Consider the following 20,724-nt stretch of genomic DNA (forward strand, 5'->3'; position numbering starts at 1 on the left):
GCGTCTGATCAGGCGGGGTGGGAGGCGACGCAAGCAGGCAGGCAGCCAGTGAGGCCGCGCATGCCTCGATGTTCCGTCAAGGAGCATCATAGCTCTGAGCCAGCTGCGGAGCAGACGGCACGTTTGGAACGAGACGTGCCAGCCGCCGGGCCCCGGGCAGTCTGGCGGGCCGGGCCGGGCCGGGCCGGCCCCGAGCGCTCCGTTACGGCCGCGCTGTGAGGCCCCGAGCGCGCCCGCAGCCTGAGGCCCCCCCTGCAGGGCAGCCGCGGCGGCACCGCTCTGCCGGAGCGGCGGGGGCTCGTGCCGGGAAGAGCGGAGAGAGGGGAGCCCGGACAAAGCACGGAGTAAAAGCTCCTCTAGGAATACAGCATTGTTGAGCATTGTTCTAGCAAAACATGTTCATTCCTTCCCTCCAGGCTTCTGGCACAGTATCCATGTTGTGCTAATGCATAATTTTGCATAGCAGCCTTGGGCTGGAGCATGTTTTATATACTTTCTTTCCCTGGTCGGGGGTTTTTGTTTTGCTTTTAGTCCTACTTGTGAAGCAAACCTGAAAGTGGTCTCTCTCCAGACTCTCAACTGACCCTCTGTGAGGGCTGGAAGATAACATCTGGAAGAAAGTAACATCCCTGGTACAAAGCTGGATTGAATGGGGCTTTGGGCAACCTGGTCTAGTAGAAGGGTGTCCGTGCCCATAGCACAGAGTTGGAACTAGAAGACCTTTAAGGTCCCTTCCAACCCAGACCATTCTATAATTTCGTAATTCTAAATTCTAAAACACCTGTGCAATGTAGTCAACCCTGCAGGGCTTGGAATACAGCTGCAATCGTTGTTGACCTTTTGAGAGGCCAGCAAAGGCTGCCACCTGAGAGCTCTCTAAACTCTCAGACTAACCATGGGAATTCCTGAAGCCAGTTCGAAGTCAGCACTGGATTTGAGGAGACATTACCTCAGAGTGGCATGAAGAGCAGCTGCATCATTAGCATCACATCCCACTGAGGTGGAAACCCTGTACTTAGATGTCAGTCTGCCAGGGGACCTGTTAATCTTGGAGGTCCTTGAACAGGAAGGTGGGGTATCAGATGAGACTGTAGTCAGCAGGAGCAAGATACTGCATGGACAATAGATAGCTGCAGCATGAATATGCTTGTAGTGAGGATTTCAGTATCCAGCAGTGTTGCCCTTGAACAGCTGTCTATGAGTATGGCTACCCATATGGCTCATGAATGGCTGTTCAGTTTCAGCAGAGTGTATGCTCTGCCAAGGAACAACAGTACCATAAACTCCCAGAACAGGCCAGGGACATAAGCAGCAGAAAGCTCCATGGCAATGTGTAAGCAGATGAAATGTATCTGCTTACTCCATTCAAAGACTATGCAATACCTGAGCACAGCACTTGCCCTGATGTTGGGGGGCTTAGTGGGAGACGGCTCCAGTGACAGAGCTCTATATAGGGCCAGACTGGTTCTGGCCTCCCTCCTCCTATCCGCCATCAGGTAGCTGCTAGGCATTATGGAGCTTCTGAACTCCAACGCAAATATTTCAAAGTTGGACTCAGGATTTCTGCTCTAGTTAGTAGCAGAGACCTATGGCAAGGTAACACAATACATCCAAACAAGAGTTATTTTTGTTCCTGGATGTCTGGTTCACCCTGGTGTGGTGCTGGAAGCACTCATGAAAGCACAAGGGCCTTTTTTGCGTGCAGGAGACTTGGCACATCACTGCCTTAGCCACCCTCCATGTTTTGCAGCAACTGCTCGACAAAGCATAGAGCTCAAGTGCAAGGGAATATTTTCTTTTTATGGAAAAAAAGAAACCAAATAAAAACAAACTAACAAAATCATAACAACAAATGTTATACCCAAAGAATACTCTGGTTTCTCATCAGCCTTTCCAGTTTGAGTCATCTTATCGTCATGCACTGTGCTGCCTCATGCTTGCTTTCTCCAGCCTCACCTTCTGCAAAACCCTGACGTGACCCCAGCCTTCTACCCACGTGCTACTCAAGACTCCCTAACAGAGAGAAGTCCAGCTGCCTCAATGGATTAGTGGAGACTTATTTTTCAGTGCTGCCACTGATCCAGTCCCATATTGGCATTCTGTTGCACAGCAGTTTGGCAAATGTAGTTATCAAGAGGCAAAAGCTACAATGAGAAGAGGGACTTTGCTTTGCCTTCTCTCCCATGCAGTTTGTTCCTGTGAGTTAACACTGGTTTTGTCAAGTCTATTGCTCTTTCCCCTTTCAGTACTGTCCAGGTTAAGACTTTTGAGCCAGTAAGGTTGTTAATTTAATTTTCCCGTCCATAGAAGCAGTGAGGCAGGTCCCGCAGTCCATGGCTGTGCTCCAATCCACTGTGACAACAGGAGCTCGGTGTCCTCCCAGGGAAAGGCAGCTCTCCAGAACCTTTTCCTCACCATTTAACTAAAAAGAAGATTTTAAGGAGGTAAGTTTCTGCTGTGGGAGCAGTGCACCTGACAAGACAAGCCAAAGTGTGATAGAGACTCCGAATCTCTAACAGCATGCATAAGTAAGCAGAAAATCAGAGAGATATTGAGATGTGTGTAGCACACACATGAAAGGAAGTTTCCAGTCTCACTAGAGAAGCAGGTGTTCTCAAGCAGCTCAACTTTTGACATCAGCTGAACTGCAGTAATTGAACAAAGCAGGCTAAGAGCACACACTGATGAGAAGCACATAAGCCTGAGATATAGCTCATGTTAGTTCAGGTGCTCTGAGTGCCCCAGATGCAAAGTACAAATGTCATCTAATCTGCTTTGGAAGAGCATGAGCATGTGATCAGTAACACTTGCTACTGAAGCACCGAAATTTGGGCACCCAGAACCATTCAGCCTTACCCTTCATTTAATTTCAGTACACAATAAGGGAAGAGAATCAGGCTGGGTCTAACATAGAATCAACAGGCACAGAAGGCAGATTGAAGATGAGCACCAGTTAACAATCACACATTTTGCATTGAACTGGCATGCATCCATATATTTAAAAAGTAATTAAAACTTTGTCCTAGGCACTTGGGACACAAAAACCTAAGCTTTAAGAAGGAGCACACATACTCCAGCTACCAACAGAGGACCCAAACACTTGCTGTACACCACACACTGCTAAAGTGCACACCGTGTGAAACTGAGCAGCAACTTTCACAGAGCAAAGATGAGTAGGTGCTGCTTAAGAACTTCCAGTGGCTGATGTTGCACTCTCACAATTAACAAAAGCTTGTATGGATACTTAAGAGTACTCTCCACCACTTCTGAGACTTACCTTGAATATTACTCCCCCAGTAGAAGAGCATGTCAACATGTAATTGCCCTCAGAGTCAAAAGCAAAAAGCCGTCCTCGTGGGAACTGGACTTGCTTGTAGCCACTGTACCCAGACAGAATAAAAGGACCTGTAGCTTCCCTGGGAAGGTCATACTCAGACACCTTCAAGCCAATTTTGTGGATATTCCACTGAATAAACTGGAATGAGAAAAAGAGATGACAAAAGCCCATAATGAAATTAACTGGGATGCAAGTAGAGTCATCTTCTTTTGCTTTTAAGTCAAGTAGGTATTCCTCACAAACAGAACAGGGCATTCTGACATCTGTATCTAAGTGGCTGTATTAATAAAACACAGACTGCAAATGCTGTAAGAGTGCCTAGTATCCAGGCAAAGATATGCCCTGCCTTCCACAAGCACTACTGCCTATGTGTCCTTCCACATTGCATGCAGTATTCTGGTGAGAACTTGCTTAACTCCTCAACCAAGGTCCCTCCCTGAGCCACACCTCTACTGCTGAAGGCTATGTAACTGCAGAAACTGAATTGTTTATTATAAACAACAGGGAGCTGCGGACAAGGAGATATATGCAAAGTGGTCAAGGATCTGCTTCCCTGTGAATCCCAGATCTCAAATGTGGTGATCTCAGGGGCAGAGAAAGGTCATCCTCACATGGACTATCTAGGAAGGGGATGTCACCAACAGCAGGATTTGCACACAAGGTCCGAGACAGCTCCAACTATTAATACACTTTTCAGCCACTCTCTCTGCAGATAGCATGGAGCAGGGTGGTACTGCACACCTAGGATTACAGTTAGCAGCCCACAGATCATCCAGGATCTGAGCGTATTTTTATGCTTGTCCTCACTATATGGAGAAGACTCCAGAAGTGATCTCCCTGCCAGCTGACCAGTAGGAAGTCACCCATAGCCTACCTTGCCATCCTCGCCTATGCTGTAGACTGTGTTCTCATCATAGCTGAACTCGACGGAGTAGACTTCCCCATCATGTGCCTTCCAGCTCATGGCGCACTCATGCTGCTGCATATCTGAGGGGAGAACAGTACTGAACACTCCTTGTACTCACACAGAGCTGAGGTGAAGAGAGGGAGGACTTTTATGTTCCCAAGCTCTCTGTGACAGCCCTCCAAACCAGCCTGGGGGAGCCCAATCCAGTTCCCAGCCCCCTGTGCCTATACTCCCACACATGGCTTTCACTTTGGCCACAAAAATCATTGTATCTACTCAGCTTTACAGGGCTGCTCACACACTCACTGTCAACTGCAAACATTTTGCATCCAAGCACCACTGGCACTCCTCCCTTAGTAATCCTGCCCATCCTCCCAGCTGCTGACAGCTCTGTCGTCCCAAAGACCTGCGACTGCAGCCTCGACCTGTGCCAGAAGCAGATTCCCCATTCAAAGGTAAGAGGCATGAACTGCCTTTATTGCAAGCACAGGCTGAAGAGGACAAAAACCTGAGAAAGAGAAATTGCTCACAGAAGCAGGACTGATGTGAAGCCCTTGCATTTAAATGTGAGGTCTCACATTAATTCCTTTCCACACAACTCAGCCTCTAGTGGTACTGCTACCTGACACAGCCCAAGACCACACAGCTTAAGGGCAAATTAACTCTCCTCTTCAGCAGGAGAGAAACAACAAATCCAGCAGTACTACCAGGGTCTCCAGCCAATGTCCTCCAGAAAAAGTCTATGTCAATTCACTCCTGAGAGCTCCTGTGGAGGAGAGACAATAGCTTCCACCTTGGTCTTCAAGCATATCCCACAGCTGCCTCCCTGCTGGCAGAAGGGTACTAGGGGCAGCCAGCTGAGGACTAGGGGCCACCTCACTACTCAGTTTCACAGAATCATGTAAGTTAGAAAAGACCTCCAAGATAATCAAGCCCAACTGTTACTTTAGCACTGCCAAGTGCACCACTAAACTATACCCTTAAGTGCCACATCTACAACATCTTTTAAATACTTCCAAGGATGGTGACTCCAGCACTTTCCTGCCTGCTCCAGTGCTTGACAATCCCTTTGGTGATGGAAGTTTTCCTAATATCCAATCTAAACCTCCCCTGATGCAGCTTGAGACTGTTTCCTCTTGTCTGATCCCTTGCTACTTGGGAGAAGGGACTGACACCCACCTGGCTACAACCTCCTTTCAGGTAGTTGTAGAAAGCAGTAAGGTGTCCCCTCTGTCTCATTTTCTCCAAGCTAAAGAACCCCAGCTCCTGCAGCTGTTCCTCATGTGCTCCAGACCCTTTACCAGCTTTGGTTTTGCTCTTTGGACACGCTCCAGCCCCACAATGTCTTTCTTGTAGTGAGAGGTCCAAAACTGAACATGCTGTTTGAGATACAACCTCAGCAGTGCCAAGTGCAGGGGGACAATCACTTCCCTTGTCCTGCTGGCCATGCTATTTGTGATACAAGCCCGGATGCCAGTCTTGGCCACCTGGCCTCACAGCTGGCTATCAACCAATACCCCCAGGTCCTTTCCCACCATACCAAAGAGACGAACAATCCCATCTGCAGCCCCGGTGACCAGCAGGTTGCCATTGTGGTTGAAGGCTGTGCAGTTAATAGCAATGGGCTCAGGCTCCAGGGAGAACTGCAGCTGAAAGGGAAAATTTGCATTAATGCTGAGAAATGGAGCTGGGGGGGCTGAAGAGCTGAACTCCAGGGGAAGGAAGAAAGAAAAGACAGTATTTAGTAACAAGAACTCTGGTTTGGAGCCCTATACCTCTAATAACTACAGACTTCAAGGTCTGGCAGCGGCACTTTAGTGTGACACTAAACCAGCAATTCATCTCAGCCAAGCCATCGCTTTCTCAGCCATGGCCTCAAGGTTGCAAAACCAGCTTCTGGCAGGCATTAGATTGAGTATGTTGCTTTCTCCTACATGTCAGGGACAGCACTTCACTTAAAAACAAGGAAGGCAGGGGAAACAGCAGCAACAAAACCCCTTCAGTATAGCTCAACTGGAGAAAGCCTGAGCAAAGCATCAGCCAATCCACTCAGGATATTTCCAGTCACAAACTGTGCAACCAGGATAGAAACAAGGCCATGGACTATTCTGAAGAATCCCTCATAAAAACCCCAACGCACCAATAAAAAAAAAAAAACTTCACCCAATCCAGCAGCTACTTACATTATTTATTTTTATCCTGAATGTGACAGAGGGGAAAGGAAGAAGGAGGAAAAAGAAGGGTGTTGAAAAGAAAGTCATCAAAATTTAGAAAGAGGGCTCCTACACATTGAAACAGAAGACACTCATTCTCAGCAAGCAGACTGAGAAAGGAAAAGAAACCCAGCAAGTACCTGCTGCTTCATCGTTTTAGTGTCCCACAGTAGCAGCTTCCCAGGAACTTGGTTCACGCTTTTGCCCCCAGAGTTGATTACTGAGAAGTCAATGTGGGAGATGGGGCTCTGGGCTGCTGCAGAGCAGACAAAGGAGGCACCACTTGGGCTGCAGGCAAGCGAGAGGATCCTGAAACACAGGCACATGGTCTGAATCACCTCTCTCCTGCAGCTGCCTCAAGCAAAACACTCACCTACGAGCTCTCCCATTAAGACCCCGCAAGACAAGGTGCACTGTAAAGGAGGGCAGGATTCATGTGCTTAGACATATTTTGAGTGTCTCCCATTTAACTGAGCAGTTTTACGCTGCTCAGGCAGGGACTGCCCTCTAGATGAAGGCTGGATTGTCCTGCAGTTGCAGAAAAGCAGCAGGAACATTGAGATGTTCACTGTTAAAACCAACACAATTTATTTATATTTATATATAAAAATCAGTATTCCAGAGTTACCTGGGCATGTCTTCATCAATGCTGATTTCACAGAGATTCTTCTTTGCTTCTGTGTCATAAAGACGAACCGTCCCAACCCCACTGCCAAGCAATAGCTTGAAACCAGCAGGGAGATGGAAAGAGTGTGAGTGAACAGTACAATGATGCTGTCCAACAACCACCAAGACTTAATAATTTTTTTCTATCTATCCTTTCAGACTAAATATTACTTCATTATGGTACATCCTGTCTTCCTGTGCAATCACACTGAGTAGGACTACCCCAGAGCCACAGAAGTCAGAGCTAAAACCCTCCCTTCCAATGAGAAAAAGATCTAATAGGCTCCAAGGTGGCATAAATGCCACTTCCTAGATCACAGCTCAACATTATAGGATGCAAAACATGGATGGAATCTCAATATCTAGGGGCCAAGGACAGAGAGGCTTAAGATTGTTAACTGTCTGCTAAAGACAAAATCAAGTGGAAGCCAACTCCTTTCACCCACGGGAGGATGAAATCATCCAGAAGAGCTCACACATGCTTTATTAGTGGTGTTACAATTTCAATTAAAATTTAAATCATAGAGAGATGCATTATAAAAGAAAAATCGAGCAAGACAGATCTTTGTCACTTCAGTGCCTAGTTTGCTGATCAATCCCACATGTATTTCAGAATGAAAAATCTTTCTATTAGCAAGAAGGAAATAAATTCCACAAAGCAGAAGAAACATCATCACAACAAACAAAGCACAACAACTGCATCAACAGCTTGCTTTCTAAAAGCAAAAGAAGAGATGAGCTGTAGCACCAGCTCTTCACAGGTGGCATTTTGGGGTTAGCAAGCCACACATTGTCAGTGCCAAAATGGGAAAAATGCCGCCTCATTTGCAGGCCAGCCTTCTCATACAGCCCTGTATCTGCCAAGGGAGGGCATGAAACACTAGCAACAGTTCTAGGACTCAGAAGAATGCATATAATTTAAGGGTCCTCTCTAGTAACAGAACTAGAGAAAAAGGGATATAGGAAACATTTAAACTGCCATGTTATTTAAACAAGCTCCTTATGCACACACAAACACTCAGCTCATAAGACAACAGTCTAAAACTAGCCATGGAGCTTTTTTCACACCTGCACAAGTAAAATGCCACCCCCACAACCCTGTTTCCCCCTCTCTGCTGCTGGCTCAGGGTATGAGTAAAGCTCCACAGGTCTCTGCTGCAGGCCTCCCACAGGCTGTTGTACTCAGTTGCCTCTGCCTGTCTTTACAAGTTGCTGCGTGATCTGTGTGAAGTCAGGCACTTCTCTCAAAGGAACAACTTCTATCCTGCAGCTGTACCCACACTGCAGCTTGGGAATTTCTGTTTCAGGGCAAGTGGTGGTGAACTCCTTGCTCAATACAAAGCATACACTCCCCACTCTAGTTTTTCTTAGACCCTAGAGACTTTGGTTCCCCGTGTCCCACTAAAAGTGGAAACTAACCGCTGCCTCAATCTTATCCACAGTACAGCTGTCTAGAAGTGAACATGCAACACGTAGCAACACAGCCCCAAATCATCTGCTGTGCTTCCACATGCAGACTACTCACCAGCCGATCACGCTTGGTGGCCCATTCCAGGGACAGCAATGGAGATTTGGAAATGGATGAAGCTTTAGTTTGCATTATGGGGTTAAAAGACCAGACTTTGATGACCCCATCCACGTCCAAGCTGGCCACCCTCCGTCCAGAACAATCAACCCTGTGTGTAGAATGAAACTGTTGGGATATTTTTCTGCTTCAAATTCTTAGATGCAATCCGCTAATCCTTCCTTTCCTGGCCACACACGAGTTCCTTCTGCAGGAATCAGAACTTCTTTGCATCACTTCCTGTTCACTTCACAGTAACTGGCACAATGAAGGGCACTAAGCTCCAGACGTAAAGCATAATTCCCTTAAGCAATACCATCCTGCTTTCCAAGGGAGTTTCTTCCTGGCTAGCATTGCCCAGTCACAAAAATCTCTGTCCATTCTCACTGCACAAGCTACATGCTATTTTCAGTCACACCAGCTTGACTGCCCTACAACTGAGAGCACATGTCCAACGTGCTGGACAGAACAGAGACTGGAAGAAAGAGGCCAGACACAGCTGATCCTCCTGCAGAGGCTTCTACAAGAGAGCCCTCTTCTGCCAGTGCATTACCTGCAGTACATGATGGATGAATGGTGCTCCCCATACTCCTCCTGGCTCAGGACGATGAAAGGCTGCTCCTGCCGAACCCCCACAGCCTCTGCACTGCTGCCAGGAACTTTGGCTGAAGTCTCTGTTTGCTCAGCATGCAGATCTGAGCATGGTTCTGCCTCAGCTATGCTAGTATCTGTTTTCTTCTCAGCACTTTGGCCCTGAAGGAAGAAATCCTGTGTGAAATACAAGGAAGCAGCTCCATATCAAGCTCCTCAGCTATCCCAGCCTGCTGGGAGAAAAAAAAAAAAGAAGCTGCAAAAAAACAGAAGCATTGTCAGCCCAACACTCCTTCTGCCAGGGACCTTTCTGAGCACAAGGACCATGTGTTGCACAATTGCACTATTTTATATGACCTGCTTAGTTGTTGAGTCCCTTATATCCCCCTCCATGTGCCCAGCTATATACTTTCCTGTAAGAATTAAAGGAACCACAACATTTCTAGCATACTTCAGCCAGAGGTATATCAGAGGTCCATTTAGATGGGCCATTAGAGCACAGATTCACAAGTAAATCAAAATATTTCAAGGAATTCTTGTCTTCGGCAATGTAAGTTAAGTCTGTATACTATGCAGTTCAGCAAACCTGCACAAAAACTTGTTGGATCTCAAACCCCAGTGGATGGATTATCCTCATCTGCCAGAGATTTTAGACAGTGCACACTGGAGCCACCACTGCAGCCAACTGACTGATGACAACAGTAGAGCTGACACATGAGTCCAAAAGCTTAAAACCCAATCTGACAGGGCAGACAGAACAAACGGAGTTTTAGGAGGTGAAAGTATCTGGATGAGACAAGATCTGCATGGCAGAAATATCTGGAAGCAGCTTAGTTTTCTCTTGCCACCAGAAGCTGAACAAGAAGCAGATACAGCACATAAGGAGGTAAATTACCTGCTAGCATTCTTTTGATAAGAAAACTAAGTGTCCCTAAATGGTATTGGTATTGATGGATTTGAATTCCTGTTCTGTAACACATGCTTGCCTAATTTACAGTAGCCTCACATCGTGACCAACGGATCAAGCATTGAATAATCAAATCATCTGAAATCACAGAGCTGGAAAAGATTGGGAAATAAATCCAAGAATTATTCTGCTAGTTAGTGTGGGGAGGTAACAACCAGTGAATGACACTCACGTGAAAGAAACAGTGCCACCTTTCAGTTTCCTTTTTGCTCACATACTTTGAGTACAAGAGAAAGTTAAAGAGTATCAAGCTTCCCCAACAGCACAAGAACCAATCTTTACACAGCCCAAAAATCACTGCCTTAACCTGGAACATCATAGAAAAAGGAAAGTCAAAGGAAACTTACTGGGAAATTGGGCTTTGCAATTTTCCAACCAGTGCTGAAAGTGTTTTAGATGAACCATGAAGAAAAAAGTTCTCTCAAGGCCTTGAATGCTGAGTGATAGAGTAACATCTCTTTAAAACAGCACTCCCACACACAGAACAGCCACACATTGGCCAATGGGCAACAGTCCCTCAGCACTGTCTCTCCACACCGCAGAATGTCTCATACAGACAAAATAACAATGGCTGAGATGCTGCCTGTGCTCTGTATTTTTTTTTGACAACATGGCTGCTAAAAGCCAGACAACACACAGGTGAACGGAAGTAGTCTGCTGACCTTCAGCAGTTAAAATCCAGGACACAGTTCTATTGTTTCATTAGATTTTAAAGCAGGGCACACCCCCAGGCAAAACTGCAACAATAAAGTGCAAAAAACTCCAAAAAGAAAATGTTGCTAAGAAAGCAACTTCCACTCCTATCCAGGAAAATTTTCCATTAGTTTTCATCATCCCACACAGAGCCTGCATAAATCAGCCTAGGAACCTACAGGAACAGAACTCACTTTGGTTGAATGAGTGAGCCAAGTTCATTACCACTGAGGAATGGAGATTTTAACAAGATATTGGAACACAACCATTAAAAGTGAATGAAACCTTAATGAAGCCTCAGGACCAGGTTGTTGAAAAACATGGAGACAAAGGACAACTCTTCTTCCATTTGAAATGCCAGTACTGATTACCTTCCAGGGACACAGAAACAAACGAAGTGTAGAAGGAGTTGATTAACTACAGACATTAACCTTTGATACAGTTACTTCTGCCTAGCAATTCCAAAGCTTAAAGGAAACACTGGCACTTGTTTCACCACTTAGTTTTACAGAAATACCAGCCTTCTGCTTCCAAGCCTTGCAGTGCTGACCAGTACCTGGAAGGTCCCTTTCGACAACAGTTCCTTCCTTTCTTTCCCATGCTCTTGCAAGCGCTTCTGCCGCTGCTGCAGGGAACTGGACTCGCCTGCCACTAAACCACTGAAGGGGATCTTTCCGTCCTTACAGCTCACTGTTCCTTCTTTTCCTTTGGCACTCTGGAAGGCAGAGAAGTGACTGGGCAAAGTTATGCTTGTACCAGGCTGCAGAACAAAGAGCAAAAGCAGCAGCAAAGCAACGAAGCACCTGCAAAGGCTCCACAAGCTCTTAGAAGACAGCCGCTGTTCTTGTGCTGCATTCAGGCCCAGCATACGTTTGCAAGGCAGGAAAGGACATTTAATTTTTCAAGTGCAAGCAAAACCTTGGAGCAGTGCCATGCTGCAAGTTAACTCCTTGGAGACTGAGCAACTTTCAGTTGAGAATTACCTGGTGATTTGTTGGTTCTTTCTTCCCTAGCAGCATATTGCCAGTCTGCGTTGGAGAAGCCCCACTTGAATGGGTTGGTCTGGAAGGGCCCTTTTTACTTTGGGAGAGAAAAGAGGACAGAAAGCCTCCCCGGGACTGAAGAGAATGTGCTGTACTCCTCTGATTGCAGGTCATATCACTAGTGAAAAAAACAAAACACCACCAAAGAGAGTATGAAGGTGTAGCGAGGTAACCTGATCAAAGGCCACCCAGTTAAGTGAAGTGGCAGCTGTTTGAACCACTGGACAACAGATGTTCATTTCCAAGCCAATGCACCACTATGCATTTAAAAACTATTTGAAAATATCCTGTTAGTGCCTGGAGCAGGTCATTATAGTTACTGTAACCAAAAGCTCACTTCTCAGAGATGCCACTGAGACAGTGAGATCAAACTGTTGCTGAATCCACTGTAAACCCTAAAGCCACCTAAAACTCTTTCCACTCCATCTGGTTTGTTTAGAAAGACCCTAAGGGAAAGGCAGGGGAATTCAGATTTCTGTAGAACTTACTCAGATGGGATTCCCAATTCAAAACATAAAACAGACCTACTTTGAGAGACATTCAGCATCCAGTGTTTCACTGGACACTCTTTGATAATCAGCAAGTTATGTTCAACAGTTTTACAGCACAGGCCCTCAATATTTCAAAATCCAGACCCAAAGAAAATAAGAGAGTTACAGCCCATTTCCATGATTATAAACACCTCCCTTCTCAATCCACAATGCCAAAATCAGCAGCTGCTTCCCAGAATACAACCATCTGACTTCACTCTGCTACAGCTTCCTCTGAGAGCAGAGTGGCAGCAAGAGGAAGAGGAATACAATATGCTTCACTGTCTCTATCCACTCTTCAAGGATGGAACTGTTCTACCAAACCTGGGCTTTGAGTTAAGCACAGACATGAAAATAAGCAAACAGAACTGGCCCTCAGACTAAGAGACAAGTTGCACACAGAAGAAATATCACTTCTTAGGCAAGTTTTTCTAATTCAAATGGACAAAAATAAATACAGGAATAAATTATCCCATCCCTCATGTCACACTCATCCATACATGCAGACAGCATCAGGGCTTTCCACATAGTTAAAAAAAATGTATCACAAACTAAACTCTGTAGCCTGTCCTGTGCAAAGACTGCAGAGCCATTACCAAGATAAGTTCAATAGACACTTAAGTCTATTGAATCAGACAGCTTTTAGGTTAAAACATTTTGCGTGCAGTACCTGCTACAACTTCTATCTGTCACCAGCAACAGGATAATTTAATCAATCCTGCTCCTGTCCCAATACAAGTGAAAGAAGCACATGAGAAACTTGAGCCACAGCGTTATTTGTAACTTGTAGTTGAGCTACATATGCTTTCAGATCCTTTTAAAAGAAAGGAAAGAAAAGCCTCAGTAACACAGTGAATCCAAACACACAGACTTGCTTTGCCTGACACTGGGGTAAAAAAATAGCAATCAAAGAAGCTGTATCACTGTGTATGCTGCCTAATTTCCAGAGATAGGCATACAAGAGATGTAGTCATAAAATGCACTTTTAACTGCAGCAAGTTCATGGGGAATTCTGTGCATAACTGAGCCTCACAGAAGAGAAGCTCCTTTTCCCTTGACTTTGCAAAAGCAAGAAAACATCCCTGTGTAACAAGAATCCCTTTGGGTCATACAGTAACAGTATCTACAAAACAACATAGGGCACTCACCTATGGCACTGTAGGCACTCAGTAAATTGGAATCAAGAGACAGTCCACTTCATTTGAACAATACTGCAGGGTACTGTACTGCTAACATGCTAGATGCCCAGAACACCTTGGTGCAATGCTGAGAGCAGAGCAGAATCACTTCCATGTGTGTTTGGGCTCTCACTGGTTTGCAAGAACTTCCCAAATGATGGGAGAGACGCCTGTCATGAATTCCATTAAACCTACTTAGGTCACCATAATTTCTGCCAGGATGTCTTTCTGCATTGACTCCCAGGGCAGGGGACAAGGAAATGACCCTCCAGGAACCTCCTTGACCTAACAAAAGCAGTAAAGCCTGTCCCCAGCTCTTCTCCTGCAGGCACTTACAGTTCAGAGTCCCCTAGTCGATCCATGTTGGCCACATATGCAGGCAACTTGTGATGCGTAACTGTTTGTTCCACCTCCAGTTCCTCTTTCTTCATGCGGGAGGATTCAGCCTGCAGAGCAAACAGCTACAACACGAGAAAAGAGCCAAGTGAACACAGGGTCACTGAGATTCACCTCCTTCCCACCCACTGAAGTTGTTTATTCCTTTTATTTCAACAGCCCTGGAAGGGTGGGGAAGGAAAAAAGTTGCTCTGACCGGCTGAGCACCACATCAGTCCAATTAGTCAAAACAATCGGTACTTTACGCACATGAAACTGGAGCCACTTAAAACCCTTCACTCCTCTCCTCGGGCTGTAGCTGTGGGGACATTAGTGGTGCTGGGAAACAAGAGCTGGGCAGGGCAGAGCTTACCAATCCCTCTCTGTGAAGGCAGTTTGAGGCTAGGGCAATGCAGGCACGGAGCCTAGAAGGTAATCTTCTTCCCACAGCCAAGGGTTTGGTGAACTGGCAGGGTGCACCAAGGTCACCCTGAAATCCAGGTCCATACCCTGTGCAACTCCTTCCCAAGCATGACAATGAGATTTATCTCCACATTATGGAGAAAGAAAACTGTCTCTTTTTCTCCTCAGCAGAGAGGAACCTCAGGATGCAGCTTTCTGGAACAGATGTGGTTTATGCCTGTGACTCTTATTCACACAAAGAGTTCCTCAGGCTTTTCTGCTTCTGTACATTTGTTTTTCAGACATAATTCTTTTTCTTTTTATCTTGTATTTAAGGAAAGAAAATACAGGAAGAAAAATGAGCTTTAGAAATCTAGCTTGCTATTTATGTATTTGCATTGTTCCAGCAGCATAAAACAGAATCAGTACTTAATTTCCGCTACCATAAAATTCAGTATTTATTCACATCTTTTTTTAAAACCTGTATTCTATAGGTAGCTGATTCCTCCTCTGACCCGAGGAGTTCTCTAAAAGGGAAAGTCTAGTTTTAGCTCTGTCAATTTGCCAGAAAACTCTTATCCAGACTGCAAATGATATCAAACAACATGCAGAACACCAACCATAGCTTTAATTTGACTAAAAGTAAAGAATACAAAATTGGAGGAAATAAAAGAGCTCCATTTCAAAAATGTCTATTTCTTATCCTGCTGTCCCTATTCACTGACCATCTTTGCAGAACCCTCCTGTCAATGTCTGACTGAACTAACTCCATACAATACAGTGACAAACCTCAGGTTTTTTCCCCCAAAACTGCCTCCTTTTTGAAATCAATGATTCTATTTTACTTCAATTTTTAGGATAGTGTTGAACAGCTATTAAAACAGTAAAAGCAGAAAGCACAACATACAACAATGTTTTGTAACACAGGAGGCAAAGCACAAACTTTACTGAAGTATTTATACAGAAACAGCTTTTATTTGGTATGTCTGAGGAAGTGAAATTAAAGTTCCGCTTACATGAATAAGCCTTCCTACTTGTATGTGAGCATCCACATGTGATCTATAGTTTAGAAAGTTCTTAAACTGCAGATTTTATAAATCTAATAGGAAGTTACACTCAGAAATGACTGACCCATGTTACACCCTCTCCTAAGTATCTGCTGATGATACTGTCAAACACAAGACATGGAGCTGGGCAATATTTTGTCTGAACCAATCGACCCTTCTTATGGTTTACTGTAAGATCTAGAATTGGGAAACAGACATTCACATTTCCATTAGTTGGTCTAAATTGCTTTGAGTGCACATCAAACATGGTGAAGTAGTCATTTCAAAAGTAACAGTTCCTGTCTCTTTGCCAGAACTTACTGCCCGTTTCTATAGCTTCTATTGCTCTATCAGCTAAAACCTGGAAGTGACGGAATACTATTCACAAAATCAGCCATACACCCCTTCCAACCTAACCCATTCTATAATTCTATGACATACACCCTACCACTAGTTTCACCTTGTTTTGGCTTTGCAGTGTAACAGAAAAGGAGTTTGTATAGTATTCAGTCACCTGTCAGACAGCACAGGGAGGGGGGACAATCACCTCCAGCAGAGGGACGGGAATACCCTAAACACACATTTCACAATATGATCACAACCTTAAGCTTGCTGGAGACAATTGAAAGATAAATCAAAATAAAACAGCACACTTAAAGAATCTGCCTTTGAATAACTGCACCAAACTGAACAGTTACAATATTCTCGAACTGATGGAACCAATTTTACAAAACTCACAGCGTCAGTCAGCAGCTAAAAAGTGATCTCAGTTCTGACCTTATGCCGCAACGATTCATTTTCTTCTTGTATGAGACTGCTCCTGAGACATTCAGCTTCAAAGTTCAGTATGACTGGAACTGGTAAGCAATGTTAAAGAAAATCGAGGCAGTAACTTGTGTGCACCTGGCTTAATTCTAAAAGCCAGCACTCCATACCAGCTGTTTACCTGTAAAAACAAAGCTGCCCAGTCCATACAATCAGGAAAAAGTATGTGCATGACCAGAAGATTAGCAACATCTTAATTCCTTAAGTCAACTTTTTACTTTGCTGTTGCACAAACTATTTCATGTGGACTTTGCAAGGATTTTTAGATTATTTCTTTTTAGAGTCAGAAGTGGAGGACAAGACAGGTTCTGTTACTGCTTTACTGTACACTGAAGAAACAGTTCAAGATGAGCTGTTTTCCAGCTGCAGCATAAGCCTGCCCATCAACAAACAAGTAAGACAGAACTCTGTAGTGTGGGGCAAAACACTTATTTCTGCCAACAATCAACTGCTCTATTATAATGAGCTGTCACTAGGCAATGTTGTGAACATAATGTACCCAAAGAAGGATCTAAGAGAAGATGCCAGTACAGTCATGGACTATGGCCCAAGGTTGTATGCCTGTTTGTACTATGTCAAGCAAAGAGTAAAAGCATTTCAGAACAAGATGTGCACAAGATTTCTAGTCACTAGCATCGGGATGATTCAGCATCAGCAATGACCACGATTGTTTGTGCCCAGGGAATACAGCATACCATCAGATAATTGAGCAGTAACTATTCCAACATCCTCTGGTAAACACCAGCTTTCTGTTAAGTCTTGGCTATAAAAAATCACCTGAAAACAGGAAGTTCTGTAGTACTATATTCTTGGCATGACTGTTAACAGTATAACACCAGGGCAAGGGAGATTTAACTATTAGTTGCAAAAAAGGATATGCATGCACTGAAATAAGACGCTCAGGAAGTTGTGCAGGGACACGATGAACGTATCTGCCCACTGGCGTGAGAAATAGGTGGCAAAGGTGGGGTTGGAATCTGGAGCAGGGAGGAAGGGCAGGACAAACCAATCCTTCCACTCTGCCTGGTTCTGGAGCTCGGAGGCCAGCTTGAGGAAAAACTCTTGCGCCTTGTCATTGCGGCCATTCTGAAACACAGCAAGAAGAACAGGGCTCACACTTCCGTTAGTGCCACCAGGTTAGGTCTAGGAACATTTGCTTTTTGTTATGAACACAGTAACAACTACTTTCACCATCTGACACAACAAGTGGTTAGTTAAACATTCATCAGGAAACAAAAGAATCCCAAATACACTAGGAAAAGCTCACAAATGCACTTAATCCAACCTTGTTTCTAGTCACCACAATCCTGTTTAAAGGCTGAGACCAATTGAACCAAACACACTGATTTCCAGTTAAACCAGTGCAATGAGACATGAGCATTCTTATACAGGACCAAAGTATAATTCAAATTACTCAAGTCTACAGCAGATGCAGCCTGAAAAGGTTTCCATCTGACACATTATTCAGACAGGACTGTCACACCTCAGGGTAAGCACATGGCAAAACAAAACATGAAAAAACACACTTTTAGAAAGATGCATTAGATTTTGACTCCTCCACCAACACCCATCATTAAAGATCTTCCATCAGGGAATGGAATCAAGAAGGAAGAATCAAGGGGAGAACATACTCCACTGACTTTACAAGGTTTGAACAGAAAAATCTCTGTTCCATTTTAAGCTCATTCTTTTCTATTCAAAGCAAGCAAAAAGACATCCATTTTCTCTCCCATATTTCCTTGTTCCAGTTTGAACCTCGTCTTCTCTGCCAGTATCCAAGTTAACTGAGCAGGACTGAGCTAGCAGTACAGCTGTCCTTTCTGAGGGGAATCTGTCTTTATGGGAGTGTGACTATCTTGCTCCCAGAAAACCATGTTTCCCTCTTGCCTGAATTTCCCTATCCTGCACACAAGCTTGTCATGTGAGTCTGCATCAAACTCCTTACTACACTCCTGACCATGACATATGAATTGCTTGTTCCTTATCCAGCAGGCCTGTCAGAGGCTCACACGGGTAGTTTATTGCTTTGGTATCAGAAACCAGGATCTTTATAAAATAGAAGCCTAACAATCAAATACTACCTGAATAGCATGGACAAGGTAATATCGGAATAAGCTGGTTTTGAGCTTGTTCACTGTTGGCCGATAGACGTCTTCCAAACGGCTGAAAAGGCGTCGGTCCAGATAACTCCAGTAATCCCGCAGGGCAGCCAGATCGTAGCTCTGAACAAACTGCTGCAGCTGGTCCACTATCTTATCCACCTAAAGAGGGCAAACCAGGGAAGACTTCAGTCACGTGAGGGCTCTTGAGACACAAGACTTTCTGTAACTTAGTGCTGAGAAGCTTTAACTGCAGAAGTAGTACAATACAATCCTTATGCATTAGCTATTTCCTAATCCCAGAAACACTCTGCATTTTGTATTAGCATTCTTCCACTCCACAGCACTTTTCAAATGAAGGGAAAAAGAATATGATAGAACATAGCCAAACAGATTTTGACAGAAATTGACATTTTGTTGAACCCAATTGACGGGCGTTTTGGCAAGTAAGCACAGCTTTCCGCCTCTTTTAAAAGTCAGTTGATAATAAAAGTAATAACGTGATTAAATGTTGAAAACTCAAGTGCAGCACCTGAAAAAAAAGGCGTTATTTTTAGACTAACAGAAAATACCCCTGTATTTAGCCAACAGAAAGAGGAAGTCAGTTCTGCTTTAATGCAATCTTTGAATTACCTTGATTTTTAATAACATCATCTACTAACAAGGCAGGCATAAAACTTTGCAACAGGATTTTTTGTATCATTATGTCTCTTTGGAAATCATTTCTGCAACATGAATAAGGCAGAATGGTGGTGTGGGAATAGATTTTCTTGTTCAGTGGTTTCTGATGGCCAAGACAGGCATCAAAAAAAGAAAAAAACTGCATCCTCTATAAAATTAAACTAAGGTTGTTTTGTATGTGGTTTGTTCTCCCCTCAACAGTTAGTATCTTAGGACATACCCAACTTTTATCTCTGTGGCTTCCTGCAGATATAGAAAACTGAAGTTTGTGACCCCAGCAGACCCTTCTTGGACAATAATTCCAATTAAGTCAGCTGTTTGCCAACTGCTAACATTAGCAAAGTGCTAGTGTTTTAAAAAATAAAAGCAACATGCTTTATTAATGATAAAAGTAGTGCTTGTATTACTGGTCAAAGAAAACTCTGACTGTTCAAAGCACTACATTCGGTACCCAAAACTGTTGCTACAGGAACATGAAGCTCACACAAAGGCCTGAAACTGTATTTTTGAGACTGGCAAATTGTCTGCCAATTTCCACACGTTAGTCCAGGTAGCTGGTACTCAAGACATACAAACTAAAGAGCAGAGCTATAAATCCGCTGGATAAAAATCTCATGACCGAGAAAAGACGCAGGCAAAGAAATGTCTTCCTGTGGCTGCCCTCTCACTACGCGGTCTCCTCCGTTCTTCGCGACTCGAAGCCGAGAATCCGCTGGTGGGTTACAGGTCGGACGCAGGGTCCACAGCCGGCCAGGCTGACCAGCGGCTGCTGTGAACTGCAGCCCCTGGCTCGGAAGGCAGGCGAGGGGATGGAGCTCCCTGTCCTGCGCTGATGCCGGTCCGGAGCCGAGTGGGAAGGGAGCCTTCAACCGGCTAAAGCCCGCCGCCAGAAACGCCGGCAGGGCGGGCCGGGCGGCTCCGGGATGCGGGGGTCCCGCCTGTGCGGCCGGCCGGGCCCCGGCGCCCAGCCCAGCCCAGCCCAGCGGGCCCGGGGCGGCCGCTCCCCCGGGGAAGCGCGGGGGCTCCGAGAGCTCCCCCCACCGCCAGGCTCGCTGCCCTCGCCCAGCCCCTGGAGCGCGGAGAGGCGCCCGCGGCCCGCCCGGGGAGCGCGTCCTCCCCGGGGGGCACCCGCGCCCAGCACCCGCCCGGAACGGGGACGCAGCCGCCGCTCACCCGGAAACCCTTCTCCCGGTCCGCCTTGATCTCGGCGTCCAGCTGCTTGAGGGCGGCGGTGAAGCCGCGGAAGAGCAGATACTCCCGCACCAGCTCGTCCGTGCGCTCCGTTGCCGCCGCCATGGGGGCCCCGCGGCGCCGCCGGCTCCGTCCGCCCACGGGCGGGGCGGGGCGGGGCGGGGCGTGGCGGGGAGGGGATGGCGCGGCCCAGCGCCGGGAGGACTTCAGCTCCCAGCGTGCCTTGCCCGCCCCCTCTTCCCTGCCCCCCGCCCCACGCGCTGGCCTGACCAGCCCGCGTTTTTCCCGCCTTCTGATTGGCCAGCGCCGGGCGCCGGCTGCGTGCCGATTGGCCCTCGCCACGTGCGGCTCGTGTTGCTTGGCGCGGGCGGCGGGGGCGCGGCGGCGGCCGGGGCGGGGTCCGGGGCGGGGTCCGG

At 45.8% G+C, this 20,724-nt stretch overlaps 1 protein-coding gene across 2 annotated transcripts; it reads right to left on the reverse strand.

Moving 5' to 3' along the window:
• Positions 1-1,779: 1,779 nt before the first annotated feature.
• WDR91 (WD repeat domain 91) lies at positions 1,780-20,453 on the reverse strand. 2 transcript variants are annotated; one of them, XM_048301794.1, is made up of 15 exons: positions 20,291-20,453; positions 18,419-18,598; positions 17,216-17,423; positions 16,290-16,372; positions 14,026-14,150; positions 11,922-12,099; positions 11,495-11,653; positions 9,241-9,440; positions 8,649-8,799; positions 7,086-7,180; positions 6,598-6,766; positions 5,785-5,893; positions 4,212-4,324; positions 3,278-3,475; positions 1,780-2,422 (listed from the first exon to the last, which is right to left on the reverse strand). In XM_048301794.1, exons 1-15 carry the CDS (start codon positions 20,411-20,413, stop codon positions 2,258-2,260), a joined length of 2,256 nt encoding a protein of 751 aa, XP_048157751.1. In that variant the 5' UTR covers positions 20,414-20,453; the 3' UTR covers positions 1,780-2,257. The 2 variants fall into 2 exon arrangements, with proteins under 2 accessions (XP_048157751.1, XP_048157750.1); XM_048301793.1 differs by having other exon boundaries at positions 9,241-9,455.
• Between the last annotated feature and the right edge of the window lie 271 nt (positions 20,454-20,724).

This window comes from Corvus hawaiiensis, chromosome 4, assembly GCF_020740725.1.
Source record: "Corvus hawaiiensis isolate bCorHaw1 chromosome 4, bCorHaw1.pri.cur, whole genome shotgun sequence".
Lineage (NCBI taxonomy): Eukaryota > Metazoa > Chordata > Aves > Passeriformes > Corvidae > Corvus > Corvus hawaiiensis.